Source organism: Piliocolobus tephrosceles, chromosome 1 (genome assembly GCF_002776525.5).
Source record: "Piliocolobus tephrosceles isolate RC106 chromosome 1, ASM277652v3, whole genome shotgun sequence".
In the NCBI taxonomy this organism is placed as follows: Eukaryota; Metazoa; Chordata; class Mammalia; order Primates; family Cercopithecidae; genus Piliocolobus; species Piliocolobus tephrosceles.
Genome location: NC_045434.1, coordinates 1,897,875 through 1,919,772, shown reverse-complemented (window position 1 = coordinate 1,919,772; position 21,898 = coordinate 1,897,875). Strand labels below are relative to the sequence as shown.

General features: G+C 44.1%; 1 protein-coding gene and 1 pseudogene across 10 annotated transcripts in view; one reads left to right on the top strand and one right to left on the bottom strand.

Moving 5' to 3' along the window:
• The window catches only part of CNST (consortin, connexin sorting protein), a 107,139-nt gene that overhangs the window by 68,780 nt on the left and 16,461 nt on the right, over nt 1-21,898 (top strand). For all 10 annotated transcript variants that reach the window (XM_023216140.3, XM_023216139.3, XM_023216141.3 and 7 more), the window contains 5 exons: nt 7,520-7,550; nt 9,610-9,696; nt 10,453-10,567; nt 18,035-18,056; nt 18,227-18,323. In XM_023216140.3, the coding sequence (XP_023071908.2) occupies nt 7,520-7,550; nt 9,610-9,696; nt 10,453-10,567; nt 18,035-18,056; nt 18,227-18,323 (352 nt within the window). The remainder of the gene's footprint in view (nt 1-7,519; nt 7,551-9,609; nt 9,697-10,452; nt 10,568-18,034; nt 18,057-18,226; nt 18,324-21,898) is intronic.
• On the bottom strand, nt 12,809-13,311 carry LOC113225003 (annotated as a pseudogene).

Here is a 21,898-nt window from a genome sequence, read left to right as displayed (position 1 = left end):
GGCTCACTGCAAGCTCCGCCTCCCGGGTTCACGCCATTCTCCTGCCTCAGCCTCCCGAGTAGCTGGGACTACAGGCACCCGCCACCTCGCCCGGCTAGTTTTTTTTGTATTTTTTAGTAGAGACGGGGGATTCACCGTGTTAGCCAGAATGGTCTCGATCTCCTGACCTCGTGATCCGCCTGTCTCGGCCTCCCAAAGTGCTGGGATTACAGGCTTGAGCCACCGCGCCCGGCCTGTTGTTAACATTTTTATCAAATTTTTGCTCTTTTTTTTAGCTGGGACTATAGTCACTCACCACTGCACCCAGGTAATTTTTGTATTTTTAGTAGAGATGGGGTTTCACCATATTGCCCAGGCTGGTCTTAAACTCCTGACCTCAGGTGATCCACCCGCCTCGGCCTCCTGAAGTGCTGGGATTACAGGCGTGAGCCACTGCGCCCGGCCTTTTTGCTCTTGCCCTTTCTCTTGTGTACGTACAGGTATTTTTTCCATTGAAACACTTGAAAGTAATTTGCATTATGACATTTCACCCCTAAATATTTGTATATAAATCTCCCAAGAAGAAGGACACTCTCCTATATAATATACAAGGCCATTATCGACCCCAAGAAATGAGTCACTGATGCAGTAAAATTATTTAATGTACAATCCATGTTCAAATTTCCCCCAAGTAGTTCCACAAATGTTCTGTGTAACTGTTTTCTCCCAATGCAGGATTCAGTGTGGGATGGCATACTGCATGCAACTGTCAGTATTCATTAGTCTCCTGTAATCCAGAATGCTCCCTGCTTTTCTATCTCTATCAGTCTTTCTTTCTTTCACAGTGACATTTATGAACAGTCTTAAGAATTCATGTAGAATGTCCCATAATCAGGATTTGTCTAATTATTTCTTTTTTTTTTCTTTGAGATGGAGTCTTGCTCTGTCTGCAGGCTGGAGTGCAGTGGCGTGATCTTGGCCCACTGCAACCTCCACCTCCTGGGTTCAAGCAATTCTTCTGCCTCAGCCGCCTGAGTAGCTGGGAATGCAGGCCTGCGCCACCACGCCCAGCTGATTTTTGTATTTTTAGTAGAGATGGGGTTTCACCATGTTAGCCAGGATGGTCTCAATCTCTTGAGCTCATGATCCGCCCACCTCAGCCTCCCAAAGTGCTGGGATTACAGATGTGAGCCACGGCACCCAGCCTAATTATTTCTTTAAGATTTGATTCAGGTTAAACATTCTGGGCAAGAATTTACTTAGGTAACATTCCATACCCAATTCTCTCTTGAACTGATTCTAATCTGGCTTTTGTTCCCACCACTCCCCCAAAATTGCATTGTAAAAGTCACCAGTGATCTCCATGTTGTTAAATCCAGTGGTCAGACCTCAGTTTTCATCTTACTGGAGCTATTGGAAACATCAAGTTGATCACATACTCTGTTTGAAGCGTTTTGCTTACTTGCCTTTTGGGAGCTCTTTTCTTGGCATTTACCTCTTACATCACTGGCCATGCCTTCTCTGGCTCATTTGCTGAGTTCCCATATTTTCCTTTTTTTTTCCCACTCTGTCACCAGGCTGGAGTACAGTGGCATCATCACGGCTCACTGCAGCCTCCATCTCACAGGTTCAAGCAGTCTTTCTGCCTCTGCTTCCCAAGTGGCTGGGACTGCAGGCGCATGCCACCATGCCCAGCTAATTTTTTTATTTTTTTGTAGAGACAGGGTTTCACCATGTTGCCCAGGCTGGTGTCGAATTTCTGGCCTCAAGTGATCCTCCCACCTTGGCCTCCCAAAGTGCTGGGATTTCAGGCATGAGCCACTGCACCCAGCCCTAATGTTTAAACACTGGGATGCATCAGAGTTCAGTTCTTGAATCTCTTCTCATTCTGAGTTTACTTGCTGGGTGTTTTCATCCAACCCTGTAGGTTTGTCATATTTTTTTTTTTTTTAGACGGTGTCTCACTGTGTCGCCCAGGCTGGAGTGCAGTGGCACAGTTTTGGCTCACTACAACCTCCGCCTCCCGAGTTCAAGTGATTCTCCTGTCTCAGCCCCCTAACTAGCTGGGATTACAGGCACACGCCACCACACTTGGCTAATTTTTGTATTTTTAGCAGAGACGGGGTTTCCCAATGTTGGCCAGGCTGGTCTCAAACTCCTGACCTCAGGTGAGCTGCCCGCCTCGGCCTCCCAAAATGCTGGGATTACAGGTGTCAGCCACTGTGCCCGGCCTGTCCTATTTCTTTTCTGAACTCCAGACTTAACTATCCAGCTACCCAAGATGTCGCATGGGCATTTCAAACTTAAGATTTACAAAATCAAACTTTGATTTTCTCCCGTATCTGCTGCTTTCCTGGTCTTACCTCTCTTGTTAAATGCCAACTTCATCCCTCTAGTTGCGGAGACCAAATGCCTTGAAGTCGTACTTTATTTACTTTTCCCTGCATCCAAATCCAATCCAACAGCAAGTCCTGCAGATCTACTTCGAAATACACCCAGAGCTTCTCCCCTCTTTCACTGCTACCGTTTCAGTACAGGACGCCGTCAAATCTCATCCAGATTCTTGCAGTAAATTTCTCACTATAGAGACCTTCCTGCCTTCACTCTCCCTCCGCTTAGTGCGTTCTCCCTCCGTGACAGTCACTGTGATGCAGACGACACAGAAGTCAGATCTTGTCACTCCACTGTTGAAAGCCCTCCAATGGCTTCCCTTCTCATTTAGAATAAAAACCAAAATCCTTACCATGGCCTACAAGGCCCTACATGATCTGGTCCTGTTAGCCTCCTAGATCTTCATTACTAAGAGTCTCCTTAACTCACTCCTTTCCAGGTTCACTGGCCTTCTGACAGCTCCTCAGATATACCAAGGATGTTCCTACTTCAGGTCCTCTGGCAGCTCCTATCTACTCTTTTTCAGGAAGCCACTAGATGATGTGCTTCAGCAAAACAAGGGAGTAAACCAAGAAACAGGAAGGTGTGAGATACAGGAAACTGGGAATCCTACGCAGGAAGGAGGTGAAGGGAATCTAAGTGAAGGGAGATTTTAAGATGACAGCTGTATGCCAGGAAGGAGAGGGTCACCGGTCCTGTTTAGAGTGGATCACAAGAGTCTGGGGAGAGGCTTTTCTGTCATTTTCCTGTCTCTAGAACTGTTTGACTCCTTAAACATAGACATGTAAAATTTGGATGAAAATAAGAACTAAAAGAAGACATAATTCCGGCATAAGGTAATAAAAGCATCTAGGCTAAAGTGGTGACAGTGGAAAAGGAGAGGGATGGATTTGAGATCTTTGGAAGGAAGGATAACTAGGACTTGGTGTAGATTGTTGTATTAGTCAGGGTTCTCTTAGAGGGACAGAGCTCATAGGATATTTATATATATCCTGTATATATATTTATATGTATAAAGGGGAGTTTATTAAGTATTAACTGGCATGATCACAAAGTCCCACAATAGGCTGTCTGCAAGCTGAGGAGGACAGAGAGAGCTGGTCTAAGTCCCAAAACTGAAGAACTTGGAGTCCAATGGGCAAGGGCAGGAAGCATCCAGCACGGGAGAAAGATGTAGGCTGGGAGGCTAGGCCCGTCTCTCTTTTTCACCTTTTTCTGTCTGCTTTATATTCCCTGGCAGCTGATTAGATTGTACCCACCAGATTAAGGGGGATCTGCCTTCCCCAGCCCACTGACTCAAATGTTGATCTCTTTTGGCAGCACACTCACAGGCACACCCAGGATCAGTACTTTGTATCCTTCGATCCAATCACGTTGACACTCAGTATTAACCATCACACCTGTAAAAAGGGAATAAAGGAGAAATCAGAGATGACTGTAGGATATCCAGTTTGGGGGAATAGTAGTACCATTAACAGAAATAAGATATTCAAGTGTGAGAACTAATTTTAGGAAAATTGTGGTTTAAAAAGTGGTATATAATATATAGAATAATATGTGCTAAAGGCCAATGGAAATACGACGACATATACTTACATTTTGAGCTTGTGGAACTCTTAAAAATTCTGTTTTAAAGTTCTTGTTCTTAGGTCTGAGTGGTCTTTTTTACACTGACTTAGTTCACATGACTACAGGTCAGCTTTAAATGTTTAACTGAAGTCACATGCTTGGGAGATTTTCATGTAGAAACGCAGGCGCTCCCCTGGGCCTCGTTTGTAAGTGAACGTGGGCAGAGCCCCCGTGACCTCATCACCTCCCGGAGACCCCCTCTTCACACTGTCCCCTGGGAACTTGGTTTCAAAATACGAATTTGTGAGGGGGACACAAACATTGAGGCCATGGCCCTTCACAGTGTCTTTTTTTAGAGGGTTCCTGATTGGTAAAAGGAGGATAACCAGGATCACCTTTCAACTGTTGCCTCCCAGCAGTTTTCAACTTTGTCACAGGATTCTACTCTGCACCTTGCAATTCATTCCGAATCAGACTCAAACACTGTTCTAAGCACTCACTGCAGTGTGCTGGGCATTATGCGGGATACACATTCTCTCTCTCTCTCTTTCTTTTTTTTTTTAATTTGTATTTAGTTATTTATTTTAATTTACTTCCTGTACCTGGGCCGCAAACACAATCTCTCTTTCAGTCCTCATGGCAGCCTTGTTTTATGCACCTCTGCAGCTGTGTAAAACTGCATTACTGTCCCTGTTTTAAGATAAGAAAGTTGAGGCTTGAGATGCGAAATGACATGTCCAGGGTCACACAGCTGGTAAGTGACAGGGCTTGGACTAAAACACAGGCCATTCACCTCCACCCCCATGTTCTTTCTGCTCTGCTGGGCTAGCTTTCAGGTTTAGAAATATGCTTCAAAAAAAGTACATTTTCTCTTCCTGCTAGACTGGCAAGGGGGAGATTTTTAAAGAGGAAATACTTTGTATATTTATTTCTCAGGATGACTTTTTACCTGGAAATGTCTTTTACTTTTTTACTTTTGAGGCACTGGGTTTCATAACCTTCTCTGCATAGTTACTTTATGGTATTAGAACTGCTACAGAAGCCTGCATGCTAATTGAACATTGTGTTTCTGCAGTGCCAAGAAATCTGGTTACATAATAGTTATGGACCCCATCAAAACTCTTCAAGTAAGAGCTATTTATAAATAACCATGTGCCAATTGTATGCAGATGCAAAAAGGCAAGAAAAATGGCTTTGAAGGGCCAGACATTTTATTTTAATGGGCAACCTGAAACTCTATCTCATACCATGTATAGAAAGGAAACTGTGTAATGCCATAGATGTTTTCACTGGGAGTTTGTACTTGAAATGTTTTTTTCTTTGTTTTCTTGAGACAGAGTTTCACACTGTCACCCAGGCTGGAGTGCAGTGGCGCAATTTTGCCTCACTGCAACCTCTACCTCCCAGGTTCGAGTGATTCTTCTGCCTCAGCCTCCCAAGTAGCTGGGAATACAGGTGCATGCCACCACACCCAGCTAATTTTCATGTTTTTAGAAGATACAGGGTTTCACCATGTCAGCCAAGTTGATGTCGAACTTCTGACCCCAAGTGATCTGCCTGCTTCAGCTTCAAAGTGCTGGGATTATAGGCATGAGCCACCATGCCGGGCTCTGTAGTTGCAATGTCATCATTGATTTCAGTTAGGTGTAACGAACACACTGGTATGCTGGAACCTGCTAGTACTGACATCTGAGAACCATGTTTAGTGACGCCCATCACATTGGTAGCTTGACATGGGCCATGGTGGAGTATTGACACCACTGAGATGAGCAAACACTGCAAGCCGGGCTCTCCCCGGCACTCCGGAGACGCCTGTTAAACATCAGCACAAAAAAAAAAAAAAAAAAACACATCAGCACACTGGCAAACACTGCAAGCTGGGCTCTCCCCGGCATTCCGGAGATGCCTGTTAAACACTTAGCACACTACTGGTTACACCATTATATGAAATTCTCATTTTGTAAGCTAAAGAAATGATTGAAGATTGGCAGTTTGACTTGGTTCATACTACTTTTAAAACATATTATTAAAAAAATAAGCTGGTAAAAGATAACCAGATTCTTAATAATCAGTTTGTCCCTCGCAAAATCCTTAATATAACATAAATATGAAATCAAACTTTATATTAACTGAAAACTAAGCATTTATAGAGATGATTGAGTCAGTCATCTACATTGCTGATGGAAAAAATGTCACATTTGTAGGATTTCAACTAGGCAAGTATTTTCCTTTAAAAGTGTGCTGTTTCCCCTGGGGGATTTGGGAAAAACCATTCCTTTTTATTGCTAGCTTATAGCTTTGACAAGTACTTTATTACTCTTTGCCTTGGCAGTTTACCTGGAAAATGGAGATAGTGATGTATAAAGGTTATACTTTTTTTTTTACTAGAGACAATCTGTGGAAACTTTTTTGGTGGGTTTTTTTTTTTTTTTTTTGGTTGGTTTTTTTTTTTTGAGACGGAGGTTTGCTCTTGTTGCCCAGGCTGGAGTGCAATGGCACGATCTCAGCTCACTGCAACCTCCGCCTCCCGGGTTCAAGTGATTCTTCTGCCTCAGCCTCCAGACTAACTGGGATTATAGGCATGAGCCACCACACCCGGCTAATTTTTGTATATTTAATAGAGATGGGGTTTCACCGTGTTGGTCAGGCTGGTCTTGAACCCTTGACCTCAGATGATCCACCCGCCTCGGCCTCCCAAAGTGCTGGGATTACAGGCGTCAGCCACCGTGCCCGGCTGGAAACTGTTTTAAAAATACAGAGTTTATGCAATATTTCAGTGAATATTTTTAGTTTTAGTGATCTGTTCATAAATGTCATATCTAAATAAAGATCTAAAAATATCCCAAAGTTTTTAGAATCAAAGAATCTTTAAGTGTAAAGATGTCTTAGAATGAATCTGGTAACTGACAAGCCCGAACTGAGACCAGCTCCTGAGTCTCGGAACTCTTTATCTAGGTATTCTTTACCGTGTGCAGCACTTTGTACATATTCTAAAAAACATTAATCAACTGTTAGCGCTTGGCCTGGCCTTTTCTTAAATATCAGACCAGACCAAAAAGTCAGTGTCCTGTGATGTCCTCAGCCAGTAGTTTGTGAAATAGGAATAAAATAAATAGGATGTTGAGGTCTCACGTGACTTGACATATTTCTACTTTTTCTTTTTATTTATTTATTTATTTGCTTCACAGCATTTGAAAGGAATATTTCTACTTTTGATTTACAGTAAACAATTGTTTTTTCATTTGTGTTATGTTTTTGTAAGTCTCTAACATTTTTCTCATTCTTTAGAGTTCTAAACGCTAATGAATCAGGGAAATTTGCTTTGACTTGAAGTAGAGTAGAAAGAATGATGTGTAAACACCAAAGAACGTCTCTGCTTTGCTTGAGATGAGTAACTTAAGAATTGCATCCTGTGCCTACAGTCAGATTTCTTCTGAACTGGTGAATGTAGTTTAAAAAAAGAGTTCTCTTAATTTGATATCAAAAACATTTAGAATTTCAAGATCTTAATTTGTTTCAAATTTGTCTTCTCATCCAAGTGTTAATTTAATTTTCTCTGTTTTTTCTTTGTTTTTAACAGATAGCAGAGTCCTATTTCCAGGAGGAGGACTGTATCCTTTTCTTAATTACAGGAAGAAATTTTTAGAACTCTTAGAGAACCATTCATTTTTTTTCATTGAAGTGTATTTTACATGTAATAGAATATACAGATCATACGGTTTCAGTGGTTTTGACGGTTGTATGTACCCACGTAACCACCTCAGAAAGCAATGTGTAGGAAATTTCTGTCACTCCACAAAATTTCCTAGAACCATCAGAAGTTTACCTTCATAAATGGGCCTTAATTTTACTAAAGTAAGTGTTTGTATTTATTTTTTGAAGGAAAAGTTGTATTATTTTAATTATTTTTATGTACAGAACACTCAACAGTGTACATTTAACCCAGTTTAGTGGCAAGTTCTTTAGCCTTTTCCTTTTCGAGCTTGGCGACGCAAGCCACAGACTTGGGACCCGGGACATTGCCGCCCCAGTGATGGTGGATCTCATCGTATCTGTCGTCGTCATTGGTCCTGATAGCTTCCACCAGCTCAGCCAGAGCGCCTTTGCCTTCCGAGTTCGCCTGTGTGACGGCGACAGTGGCGCAGGTCTTCCTGTGGACTAGACGGCCCAGTCTGGCCTTCTCCCTGGTAATGCAGTGAGGGACCCCCATTTTACAACACAGGGCAGGCTAGAAGACAACCAGCTGGAAGAAGGCATTAGCTGAAGAGTGTATTTTGACCAAAAGCAGTAGATTTCAAAGCTAGCTTGGTAGCAAGCGAGAGAGAGAGGACTTCTGAGTGATCATGAAGACAAAAAGCGAAACAGTGAGTTTTTCTCTTCCTTTTTTCTGGGTCAGCATTTAGAGCACTGCCCAGGGGAAGGCAGGCAGTTGGACAGCGTATCCTGACCTGACAAGATGCAGATCTGTGTGACACAAATGTGAAGGCGAAAGCTCACAGGATCATTTACAAAGAAGTAGAATCACGTGATAATGAGGGAAATCACTGTGGCAAGTTAATTCAGTGTTTACAAAAGACCCATGTAAGTTTTTGCTCTGTCATTGTTTAGGCCTGTGATCCTTTGGTCTTGCGGGAGAAAAGCATTCAGTGGGAAATAGTAAGGATCAAGGTGACTTGAAACAAACGCTGGACCAGAGAGTCACACAGTTGCTTGACAGAAAGTAAGGAGAGAAAAAGGAAACATGTAGATTCCAGGATTCCATGTGGTTCTGTTAAATTACTTTTGGTTGACTCTGCAAGCAGACATTCCTTGAGCATTAAAACCTTCTTTTAGTTTCTGTTTGCTGATAGTGTGGAATCCAAGTAGCTGTTGCATAATATGCCACATTAAAATTTACCTACTTCAAAACCGAGAAACATTACTAGGCTGGGCGAGGTGGCTCACACCTGTAATCCCAGCACTTTGGGAGGCTGAGGCAGGCGGATCCCTTCAGGTCAGGAGTTCAAAACCAGCCTGGCCAACATGGTGAAACCCCATCTTGACTAAAAATACAAAAATTAGCTGGCATAATGGTGCACACCTGTAATCCCAGCTACTCTGGAGGCTGAGGCAGGAGAATCACTTGAATCCAGGAGGGGGAGGTTGCAGTAAGCCAAGATCGCACCACTGCACTCCAGCCTGGGTGACAGAGGGAGACTCTGTCTCAGAAAAAAAAAGCTGGACGCAGTGGCTCATGCCTGTAATCCCAGCACTTTGGGAGGCTGAGGCAGGCAGATCAGGAGGTCAGGAGTTTGAGACCAGCCTGGCGAACATGGTGAAACCCTGTCTCTACTAAAAACAAAAACAAATTAGCCAGGCGCAGTGGTGAGCACCTGTAGTTTCAGTTACCCGGGAGGCTGAGGCAGGAGAATCGCTTGAACCCGGGAGATGGAGGTTGTAGTGAGCTGAGATTGCACCACTGCACTCTGGCCTGGGCGACAGAGCAAGACTCCATCTTGAGAAAAAAAAATGAGAAACATTATTTTAGACATGTTTAATTTTAAAATTATTTAGAGTCCTATCATGTTTTAGTAAGCTGCAAATTTCTCAACATCTGTAGGACATTGTTCTTCAAATATGGGAATAATGTAAATAGTCTGGATTTCTCTTTTCCTTAAATGTTCTATTCAGATGAGAAAGCAATGAAATTCATTCAGCTAGAACGATTGTATCATGAGCAATTGCTTGCAAATCTTTCTGCCATTCAAGAACAGTGGGGTAAGTACAGACCAACATGGCATGTGGAATTAGTAATCCAACAAGTCACTGTCTACAAAATTAACATACTTGACCTGGTTTTATAAATCAGAAAATAGGTGTTTCCATAGACAAGTTAATGTTGCAAAGAAAATAGCTTTTTTTTTTTTTTTTTTTGAGACGGAGTCTCGCTCTGTCCCCCAGGCTGGAGTGCAGTGGCGCGATCTCGGCTCACTGCAAGCTCTGCCTCCCGGGTTTACGCCATTCTCCTGCCTCAGCCTCCCGAGTAGCTGGGACTACAGGCGCATGCCACCACGCCCGGCTAATTCTTTGTATTTTTAGTAGAAACGGGATTTCACCGTGGTCTCGATCTCCTGACCTTGTGATCCGCCCGCCTCGGCCTCCCAAAGTGCTGGGATTACAGGCATGAGCCACTGCGCCCAGCCAAGAAAATAGCATTTTTACCACAAGTCTGTTCTATTGTGAGAAGACTTTTTTCTTTGTATTTTGCTCTTCATATCAATGCCAAGAAAATAATACTTGCAACTATTTGCATTTTTCCTAATCACATTTCATGCCCTACTGGCTCATTTCGTCTCTAAGATGATATTTACTTATACTGAAAGGTAATAAGTTAGCTATTTCTAACTGTTGGGTTGTTAGAGAAGATAATTTTGCATGCAAATCTTTATGAGTGGTGCTAGTTAACTGTTTTTGTTTTTTTGCTCCTAAATATGTTTTGTAAGAGCCAGTGACTAACAAATACTTTAAATTTAGAAACAAAATGGAAAACTGTGCAACCACAGACAGTCACGCCTCTAAGGAATTCAGAAAAGGGGTTTAATGGTGAAGATTTTGAACGGCTTACTAAAATTTGTGCAACACATCAAGAGTAAGTATATCAGAATTTCATTAGAATGAGTTGGAGTAGAATATTGAAGAAGCATTATAGCATTGAATATCCATTTCTTTGTTTAATGTTTTCAACTGGAGACATTAAGATGGGCATAATATAATTATTGCAAGGCTCTGGTATTGGTTCGAACCCAGGGAACGCGCCAACAGAGGACACAAGGCCGTGTGGAGCAACGCGCTGTTTTCATGAGCGCCTGGGTGCAGACGCGCTGAGGCCTAAAATGGCGTCAGCCCCACGTGAGGACGGGGCAGGGCTTTTATAGTCCTCTGCAAACAGGAAGTGTCCCTGTCTGATGTAACTGCTACGTGGTACCCGGATGGCCTCTCTCTCCATCCTCAGGGGTCGGTGTCTTCCGGCCAGCCCACTTCCTGCGTCTGCTGTCTCACTGACGCACGCTGCTGGCGCAAGTGGCCTTGCGCCTTGGGACTGGGCCTGAGAAGGGAGGAGTTACTCATCCCCCCAAGCTTTCAGGCCCCGGGGATTGTTTGTCTTTTGTAGAAGAGGGAAGAGGGACGACTTTCTCAATAACTACTTCAAGCATGACATAGGGGGTGGCGTGGGCACTTCGGAAACAAAAGAAAAAACTTAATTTTGGGGATTCTTGAGAGACGGGTTGGCATCCACCGTGCCATTGTAGCAGAAGCATGGTCTGGATCGTCTGGCGGTTTACTGTGGTTTCAACAAGAGTTTTAATGGCTTTCATTATCAGTGGGATAACATGGGAGAAACAGGAGGACCCCAGTGGTGAAGATGCCCGTCCCTACCAGCGTTTTACATCCTCCTAAATTAGAGAACCACCCCCTAGAAGGTTTGCCGGGTCCCATCCCTTCCAGGTTTGGACTGGTCCTTGGGCTACTTTTCCGGTGTTTGAGGCAATTTCTAGAACCGCTTTTCCGTGATCGTCTGTTAAGACAGCAATTGGAGATATTTAAACTCACCACAGACCCCACCGTCTTCTGCTAGGAAGTGTCTAGTGCCAGCCTGTGTTGATAAATTACCGCGCGCATTTGGTTTTGTTGTTGCGCGAACGTTTCCAGGGCTGAGGCGCTTTGGTTGGTGATGGTCTCTAGAGCAGCCTGTGGCCTGATTATTCTATTTAGCGTGTATATGGAATGACCCTGTGAACCACCCTCTGCCCAGGTGGCAGGACTGTAATATTCGATGCTCCGTTGCGGAGGCCACTCGTCCTCTTGCCGTCTTTGGCTTCCTCCTCCCTTTAAGGCCTGTTTTTCTCTGCTTATCATACACAGGGACTCTGAGGGTGTTGCCCGCCTGCTTTGGAAGTAAAATGAAACCAGGTTTAATTGTGCCTAAGAAGCAAGTACCTTGCCAGTGATAAGGTAGCCATGAGGAAGCCTGGGTTCCACATACCCAAAGAATCCATCAGGGGCAGTCCATTGTAGGCCGGTGTTCATGGGATTGTCGCATAGTGCACTTAGGCGGGCGTGTGCGGCCGAAGGGTTAGTGGTATTTATACAGTTCCAGGCCTTTGTTGACAAGACACAATTGAGGTAGCTTAAGTTAGAAGGAGACCAGGCTCCGAGGGGTAACGTTGGCCACCACTCAGCTGTGGAGGTGTTGACTGTTAGGGTTTGGTGACAGGGGTTTCGCCTGCGGGGCAGTGGGTTTTATCAGTCCACTTGTGGGATGTTCTCCCTGTCCCTCTTTTTTTTTTTTTTTTTTGAGACGTAGTCTTGCTCTGTGGCCCAGGCTGTAGTGCAGTGGCGCGATCTCGGCTCACTGCAAGCTCCGCCTCCCGGGTTCACGCCGTTCTCCTGCCTCAGCCTCCCGAGTAGCTGGGACTACAGGCGCCCGCCACCTCGCCCGGCTAATTTTTTGTATTTTTTAGTAGGGATGGGGTTTCACCGTGTTAGCCAGGATGGTCTTGATCGCCTGACCTCGTGATCCGCCCATCTCGGCCTCCCAGAGTTCTGGGATTACAGGCGTGAGCCACCGCGCCCGACCCTCACCGTTCCTCTTACTGGGTTGGTAGGTGTCCAGGACTGCCGGCGTTCCTGAGGAGTGAAAGTGAGGCTGGGGTTTTGAAATGCTAGTAATTAAGGGGGATGTCTGTGCCGTGCCACAGCCACTGTTCACTCGTATGAGCTCCCCCGCACACCCAGCGATTGGGCACATTCGTGGTGAGCCAGATGTGCTTTTCTAGATGTACAGACAGGTTTTTTCTGGCTTGAGAAGGGATACGTCTGCTCGTAGTTTTTATATAGAGGGATGGAAGTACCACGGGTGATTTTCAGGGGTAGTTGTTGGTTTTGAGGCTTTTACTTTGGCTACAGTCTGTTCTCTCTTTATGTCCTCGAGCACATGAGTGTTTATTCCCCATTGTCCAATTTTGGTGAAACGACGCCAGTGCTTCCCTTTTGGACATGTAGCGCCATTACAACTGCCAGATACTCCTAGATTTTTTACTTTATAATAACTCTTTCCTGATTCAACACGTTCCTCGACTGAAGTTCCCCAACAGGATCTTTCTGTATGAGGATGGTGAGTGAAGGACTGTTGACATGAGTATGCTGAGTGAAGGATTGTCGCATCTTTCCTCCGTGGTGGAAAGACTGATAGCACTCACAGCAGCTCTGAAGGGCTGTTGTGGACCGCAGGGCGGCTGCTGACGGTGTAAGGATCATGGGGAGGGATATTCCTGAATGAAGACTTCTGGTTGGAAGTGAGGCACAGCATCCGGTTGGGTAGATATAGGCCATATCTGGAAGCAGGTGTTTAGTCTTCCTTGTGTTTTGGTTTTAAGAAAAAGAAAATGTTTTGGTTAATTTCAGCTTGGTAGGAGAAATTGGCCTGGACAACCACTCAACCAGTTATCTGTTAATGTTTTGGAGGAAGAAGTAGCGTTGGGGGTGAATTTGACCCTGGTACGATGGACCTAGTCGGGGAGTCCTCGGACTCTCACTGCCCAAAGTTGGCGTGCTGAGTATCACAGTGTAGGGGCCTGTCCACTTCGGTTGCAGCTTTTTGTGAGGGTCGGGTTGGCTGATAAACACGTCTGTGCCTGCAAGGCAGTTATGTTGAGAGGACAAGGAGGGGTCGGCAGGGAGAGGCGTGGCCTCGTTCGCTGCTTCACGAATGAAAGTCTGTGTCTGGATTAAGGAGAGGAGGTAATTCCCGAGTGGCTCAGAGTCTGGTAAGGGTGGAGGCCCTGAGACAAAAGCTCATCCATACATGATTCCAAAGGGACTATAAAAAGTGGGTGCTTTTGGTGTTGCACGAAGTCTCATGAGGGCGAAAGGGAGACTTCTCGTCCACGACTGGCGGGTTTCTGGAGCCAGCTTGGTGAGTTGGGCTTTAAGGACAGAGTTGACCCTTTCAACTTTGCCTGAAGATTGAGGCCTGTAGGGTGTGTGGAGAACCCATTTTATTCCTAAGGATGTAGAGACGCCTCGGGTAATTTGGCTGATGAAGGCAGGCCCATTATCGGACTGGATGGATATTGGGAGTCCAAAACGGGGAATTATATGCATGATGAGAGTTTGTATGACGACATTTGCACCTTCCGAAGTTGTTGGGAATGCTTCTACCCACCCAGAGAAAGTACAGACAAAGACTAGAAGGTAGCGGAGCCGTTTATCAGGCGGCATGTGAGTGAAGTCTACCTGCCAATCTTGCCCAGGTACCTCACCCTGGGCTTGGTGGTTAGAAAAAGGCGGCGGCCAGAGGGAGCCCTGGGGTGACACTGGGTGGCAGATAGAGCAGGACTGGGTGATGTCTCGAACACGGCTGGAAAGGTGAGGACAAGTGAGAATAGGGTGGAGAGGTTGCAAGAGAGATCTGTAGCTGATATGGAAAGAGTTGTGGAGGCTTTGGAGGACAGGCATTGTTTGAGCGTGAGGAAGAGTGAAGCGCCCTTCCTTGATGTACCACGGTCCTTGCTGTTGGAGGTTCCGGGCCTGGAAGGACTCCTTTTCTTCTGAGGAGTAAGAGGAAAGAACAAAGACAGGCACAGGAACTGGCCTTGCACGGTTGTGGGACTCCTTGTTTGGCCACCGGATCTGTTAGCGCATTTCCAGCTGATACAGGATCATCTGGGGTTTGGGGGCCCCTGCAGTGAATGATGGCAGCTTTCTGCGGGAACCTGGCAGCCTGAAGGAGCTTGCTGATGGGAGAGCCGTGTATGACAGGGGTGTTGTTTGCAGTTAGGAAACCCCGTTGTTTCCAGATGGACCAGTGTGAGTGCGCTATGTGGAACACATCACGAGAATCTGAATAGATGTTAATGTGTTGTCCGGCTGCTAGAGTGAGAGCTCGAGTGAGGGTGCTGAGTTCAGCCTTTTGGGAGGTGGTGCCTCGGGGAGTGGATCGGCTTCACTAGTGTGGGCGGGTGACACTATAGCATAGCCAGCGTGTCGGCGTCCTTGGTGTAGAAAGGAGCTGCCATCTGCAAACCAAGTAAAGGAGGCATCTGGAAGGGGTTGATCTGTGAGGTTTGGAAAAGGTGTAAGAAAGGTTTGAACAGTATCCACACAGAAGTGTGCAGAGTCTTGGGAGGTAGTGGCTTCAGGTAAGAGTGTGGCCGGATTTAGACGGGAGCTGGTTAGCCCGATGATTTGGGGGTTTCTATGAATAGAGCGTACAGTCGGAGGAGCCGTGGGGCAGACATGAGACTTAGTACACTGCGGTGAGCTAGCACATCTTTGATGTTGTGGGTTGAATAAACTGTTAGGTTGGCATGAAGGGATAGTTTTAGACTTTGAAGGGTGAGGACAGCAGCTGCCACCAGTGCTTGGAGACAGGCAAGCCATCTGAGAACTGTGGTTTCGAGCTGTTTAGAGAGGTCGGCAACAGTCTGGAGGGCGAGTCCCTTAGACTGGGTTGGAACACGTAGTACAACTCCACGCCGTTTGTTGAGATAGAGGGAGAAAGGTTTGGTGAGTCTGAGAGAGTGAGGATGGGGGCTGAGGTGAGAGTCTTCTGGAGTAGAGGGAAGGGTTGGGTAATAGGCTGTGCAGGGTTTAAAGGCTCATGGAGAGGGCTTTGGAGGATAGGCATTGTTTGATGCCTAATGCAACTTAGCAGCTTAATGTAACGGTTTGGCAAGTAGAGCGAAGGAGGGAACCCAGAGCCTAAAATATCCCACTAGTCCTAGAAAAGAGAGAATTTCTTGCTTAGTTTGCAGAGGTGGGAGGGACTGGAGGAGGGGTATGCGGTCGGTTGTGAGCCCTCGGGTTTGCAGGGTAAGAGCTAGGCCTAGGGAGGTGACTGAGGGGGTGCATATTTGTGCTTTCTTAGGGGAGACCCAATACCCCCACCGAGCCAGGAAATGTAAGAGAGAGAGTATGGACGTTGCAGCCTTTTTGAGAGAGGCTACACAGGAGCGTATCATCAACATATTGAAGGAGAGTGGACAGTTTTAGGAATAAGGTACAGAGGTTGTGAGCAAGGGCCTGGGTTTCAGCACCAGGTGCAAGGCTCTAGTATTGGTTCGAATCCCGAGACTACACCAACAAACAGCACAAGGCGGTGTGGAGCAATGCGCTGTTTTAATGAGCGCCCGGGTGCAGACGGGCTGAGGCCTAAAATGGCATCAGCCCCACATGAGGACGGGGCCAGGGTTTTATGGTCTCCTGTGAACAGGAGGTGTCCCTGTCTGATGTAACTGCTACGTGGTACCTGGATGGCCTCTCAATCTTCCGACCAGCTCTCTCCCTGCTTCTGTTATCTCGCTGACGCGCACTTGTCACACAAGTGGCCTTGGCCTTGGGCCTGAGAAGAGAGGAGTTATTCATCCCCCCAGGCTTTCAGGCCCCGGGGAGAATCTTTCATTTCTGAGGTTTCTTTCTCAGTTTTTACTGAGTTTCTTACACTGAACTCAATAAAAGGTCAACTTTATGTAGGTTCAAAAGATTCTTCTGATTAGATATTTTAAAATATAACTTCTGATTTTGATCTCTTTTTGGTTAAGAGATGAGCAGTTCAGATGGACAGAACTGTGTATTAGGCCTTTTGATTCTACTTGCTAATGTTTGTGTGTTGCAATAAAAACATGACATTTTTAAGAGTAGTCTGATGCTGGAAAGCTAATAGAATATAGTATCTAACCAAAATCTTGCAAAAGAAAAACTGCATTTACTAGGTAATTTTCAGTTGCTTGAATTGTATCAAGGAGCTGGATTTTTTAAACTAAATAATAATAATAAATAAGGCACTTACTTTTTTAAAAAAAATCCTTATTCGGAGATCCAGATTTCTGAGGACAAAGGGACACAGTAGTGTTTAAACTAGTGCAAATTTCTGGAATTTAGAACATGAATTCTCCATAAAAAGGCTAAAAGACTTTCCATTCTATGGATAACTTTTTCTCCTTTTCTCTCAGAATCAATGAGCGTTAACTAAAGCTCTGTTAATAGTGAGGCAGTGCCAGGTAATTGTCGCGTAGTTCATGCAGCAGGTAAAGAACTCACTTACAAATATTTATTGAACGTGACATCAGCATGGTGTCTTTATGCTTCAAAATTTAGATAATTCCCCCCATATCATTACTCTTAAATTTTTTAATATTTAAAAATATTTTCAAGTTATACATAAAGTGTACAAGTTTGATGAGTTTTTGCATAAACATATATGTCTATGTGACTAGCAGTCTGAGCAAGGTACAAGATACGAAGCATTCCAGCCCCTCAGAAGGCTCCCTCATGCACCTGCCAACTTCGTACCCACCCCCAATAGTAACCACTGTCTGGACTCTATAACAATATATTTGCCTGTCCTGTAATTGTATATAAATGGGATCATGCAGAATATAGATTTTTATGTCTAGATTCTTGCACCCATCAGTATGTCTTGTTCCATGTTGTTGCATGTAACAGTGGTTTGCTCTGTTTTATTGCAGTACAGATTTCTTGGATGACTATGCAGCAGTTTATTCATTCTATCATTAGTAGACCTTTGGGATGTTTCTTGTTTTGTGAATATTATGAATAAAGTGGCAATGAGCATTTTTTGTGTGTGCCTTTAATGGATATATACATTCTGTTATCTTGGGTGTTCCCTAACATTTAATATTTATACTTTTTATCTGTTTCCATGGAGAATTCCAACAAAATTATCTTCAACCATGATCTATTTTAGACTAAAATGTCATAAACTGAAATTTTTAAAATATGTGTATGTGAAACCGTCTTTATTTATTAGCAAAAGTTTAGCATTCTTTTTTTTTTTCTTTTGGAGTGCAGCGTTGGTAGCTTCTTTGGGGGTTTCCAGTAGTAATTGGCCATCTAAGGAGATTAACACATGATATAGCTGCACTTTGAACTATGTGAGCCAGTGGTAATGTTTCAGCCGTGGAAATGTTCTGTGCTAATATTAGAATCCAGAGAAGCTGTATTTTTTTATAGCCATTTCAGTGACATTTGTTTGGAAGCGTATTGCCGCTGTAATTTTTTTTTTTAATTCTTTTTTCTTTCTTTTTTTCTACAGTCCTCTTTTATCTAAACATAAGGTAAGAAATTGTTTCTTTTGAAAATATTTCTAGGAAAAATGTTTGTGTCATATGTCTGTTGTATGGACTATTTTGGAAAATAAAGAAACCTTTCCCAAGTTATTTTCAGCTTCCTAGTTTAACACAACAGTTTTCTCAAAAGTTGGGTTTTCTCATTTTAAACTTTTTAGATAGCAGCTGTGGAGAAGTCCCAGGAAAGGAAATGCTCTACGCAGTTATTAGTATCTGAAGATCCAAAGGACAGAGGAGCTGCCACCAAAGAGTCAGGTATGTTTTAACTGAAGCTGGGGGGCAGCGTGAGAGATACCTGCCTCCGCTGGTGTTTTACAGGTGTTACCTCTGATTTGCTGTGAAGGAGCTTTTCTTTTTTTGTTTTTTTTTTTTTTTTTTTGCACTTACATTTTTGTACATATACCTCTCCTAGAAAAATAGCAAAACAAGAGTTTTTATATTGTTTAGCTCCACATTTTAGACATCTGGTAGTAGATACCATAATATCTAAGTTCTTATAAAAACATAAAATTCTTATGTTTTCAGTAGGTGGTTATATATATATATCTAACAGAATAAGCAAAGATGGTACAAAATGCTCTGAAATAGAATTGGCATTGGTACATTCATACATTGTTTTCTGTTTAAAAACCAACAGTTATTGTATGCACTTTACCAGAAATTTGTTCTGTCAATTTAGATATTTAAAACTCTGTATCTTGATAATTCATAGCAATTTAATTTCTCCCCTTTTCTGTTTACTAACATGTGATATACTTTAGTTTGTGTGTGTATTTCTAAAGCATTGATGATGATTTCCTTCCACCTTGTGCCCTTATATCAGAAGATTTTAAGAGGCTTTCTTCTAAATGTTTGGCATGTTGCTCATTATAAAAGCTTTAGAAAATAAAAATAAATAAATATATTTTAGGGTTTTTTCCCCTTGACATCTAATTTTACTATTAATGTGTATTTCCAGGCTTTATGTTCCTGGGCCTGAGAGCCCTGATATTGAAGAGGAAGTGTCAGGTGTTTTGGATGAGTTGCCCTGAAGTGATATGATGATGATGATGATGATGATGTTATCATAATTAGCCTTTTCCCCCCCCCCCCCCCTTTTTTTTTGAGACAGGGTCTCACACTGTTGCTCAGGCTGGAGTGCAGTGGCACCATCACGGCTCACTGCAGCGACCTCCTGGGCTCAAGTAATCCTCCCACCTCAGCCTCCCCAGTAGCTGAGGTTATAGGCACACACCACGGCGTCCAGTTAATTTTTAAACATTTTTTGAATATGGAGGTCTCACTGTGTTGCTCAGGCTGGTCTGGAAGTCCTGAGCTCAAGCAGTCCTCTCACCTCAGTCCCACAAAGTCCTGGAATTACAGGCATGAGCCACCATGCCCAGCCAGCCTTTTACTCTTTGCAAAGTATATTTTTATTCTTTCAAATCTTACTTTATCTCCTTTTCACTTCTGAGACAAGCTCGGGATGTTACCTTGGGTCAGTCCTACTAGACTCTGTTCTTCCTGTCTTTCCTTTTCCAGTCATTTTTATATCAGAAATCACTGTAAAATGAGCTTCATAACAATCTTAAAGGAGGAAAAATATCACAAAGCTGCCCAGTGTGGGTGTGCCGTGTCTCCGTGTTGAGCACATTGGGAAAAGTGCTATTACAGACTGTGCGTTTGAGTTTGAGACTTACTTAGCATGGTTGCTGCCCAGCACCTCCTTCAACTTGGCCTCGGCTTTGATTCATGTGGTACAGATGGGGAAACTGAGGTACCAAGTTTACTCACTTGCTTGGCGCTTTGATTCACAGCTAGAACCTGGGTCTTCCCATTTCTTTCCTTTTTTTTTTTTTTTGAGACGGAGTCTTGCTCTGTCGCCCAGGCTGGAGTGCAGTGGCGCAATCTCGGTTCACCGCAAGCTCCGCCTCCCGGGTTTACGCCATTCTCCTGCCTCAGCCTCCCGAGTAGCTGGGACTACAGGCGCCCGCCACCTCGCCCGGCTAGTTTTTTGTATTTTTAGTAGAGACGGGATTTCACCGTGTTAGCCAGGATGGTCTCGGTCTCCTGACCTCGTGATCCACCTACCTCGGCCTCCCAAAGTGCTGGGATTAATTATAGGCGTGAGCCACCGCGCCCGGCCAGGTCTTCCCATTTCTAATTGAATGCAGTCTGCTTCTGCTAAGTGCATTGTATGGCTTATCAATCCAGATATCCCAGGAATAACCCTATGAGGGAGTATGGACTAAATTCTCGGGAAAGAAATGTTGCCCAAGTTTCACCAAACAATGTTTTAAAGAGAAATGTCGACAATGTGGGTGACTCTCCGAATGTAGTTTGGAAATCTTGGCTTTTCCAAAATTATGATGGAGTTTTTTTCCCCATATTTTCTGTAGTATTTCTAAATAATGGGATGAAGCAACCGTTTTCAGGCTATTTTGTAAATAATACATTGTACCCATAGATTGTCTTTATTACTTATCACTTAAGTGATATCTCAGTTCATTAGATACGGTACTTTAAGCGGCTGTACTTCGTGGCATGGCTGTCGTCCACCACCCCACCTCCTACTCATAGAATATGGTCCCTCAGACTGATTCTGTACCTTTTCAGTCACTTACTAATAAGCTATTAAATACTCTCCTTTTGATTATTTAGAGCTTAGCCCTATTCACTCCTGAACTTGATTTTCACACTTAAATCTCATTGTACGCAAAGCTCTTCTCCGCCCTCCAGTTGCCAGGGCTGGGAACACAGTCTGCTCCTAGTTGGAGTTCGCTGGATTGGTGCTTATGACTGAACCCAGGTTGTGTGGTGGCTCCAGCAGGAGCAGCTACGGAGGAGGTTACCCCCAAGCTGCTCCCCTAGATATTTGCAGCCTTTAGGTACCTGACCCTCAGCTGGAAGCCACACACCCCATTCCTCTGATGTGGGGGTTCTCTCTGCCCTGTGCTTGCACAGTGCCTGTGGGACTGTGGTCCCCAATCTTATTTAGTCTCTGAATCCTGTGGACGTGTTTCGAGGGACATCTTCTGAACCTTTGGGTACCTGGAATTCATGGAGGAGTGGCTTGGCCCCCTTTCCCCTTGGCTGTGGCCCCCACTGCTCTAACCTTTCCCCATTTTAACAGAGGGAGGGGCAGACCAGCAAGCCCAGTGGCAAAGCAGACGACCAAAGGAAAGTGAAATGTGCCTGTGTTTTCTTGCAGCCTCACAAACTTAGAGTGATTCTTTGGGGTGGGGAGAGAGAAGGAAGGCTGTATTCTCCCAAAGGTGACCACTTCTTCCTTCTCCTGATCCACATCTGATCATTTGAGTCAGGGTGTCAGGGGAGGTGCTATGAACTCTACTGAATAGCTACCTCTCAGCAGCCCAGAGCTGAGGTGGCAGCCTCAGCACCAGATGCTCTGAAATCTGAAGCCGACGTTTCAGGAATGCCTTTTGCTGGATATGGTGTGGGCCTCAATTGTCAGTTGGTAATTATAGTAGTAAAGTATCAATATGTTTTTGGAGTCCAGGGTGAAAAGGAAAGAAAAAAAAAAAGAAAAAGTGTCAGTAAATAAAAAAAACAAATGGAATAAAATTATCATCATGTTTTCTCTTTTCACCTTTGGCTCATTATTTAAGTTAAACAGCATATTAGCATAAAAAGGTTAAAACTTCTAAAATAATTACAAATGCTAAGTGTACCAATAAAGCTAGAATGAGCAAGCTTCTCTGTGATGAACATGGATGCATGCACTTCTCCTTCATTATTCACACGGAGGTTTTTAACTGTTTCATTTTAAAGTGAAAGAAAAATAAGTTGGTTTTACTTAAAGTAGAAATTGAAAGAGATGTCAAAATTCA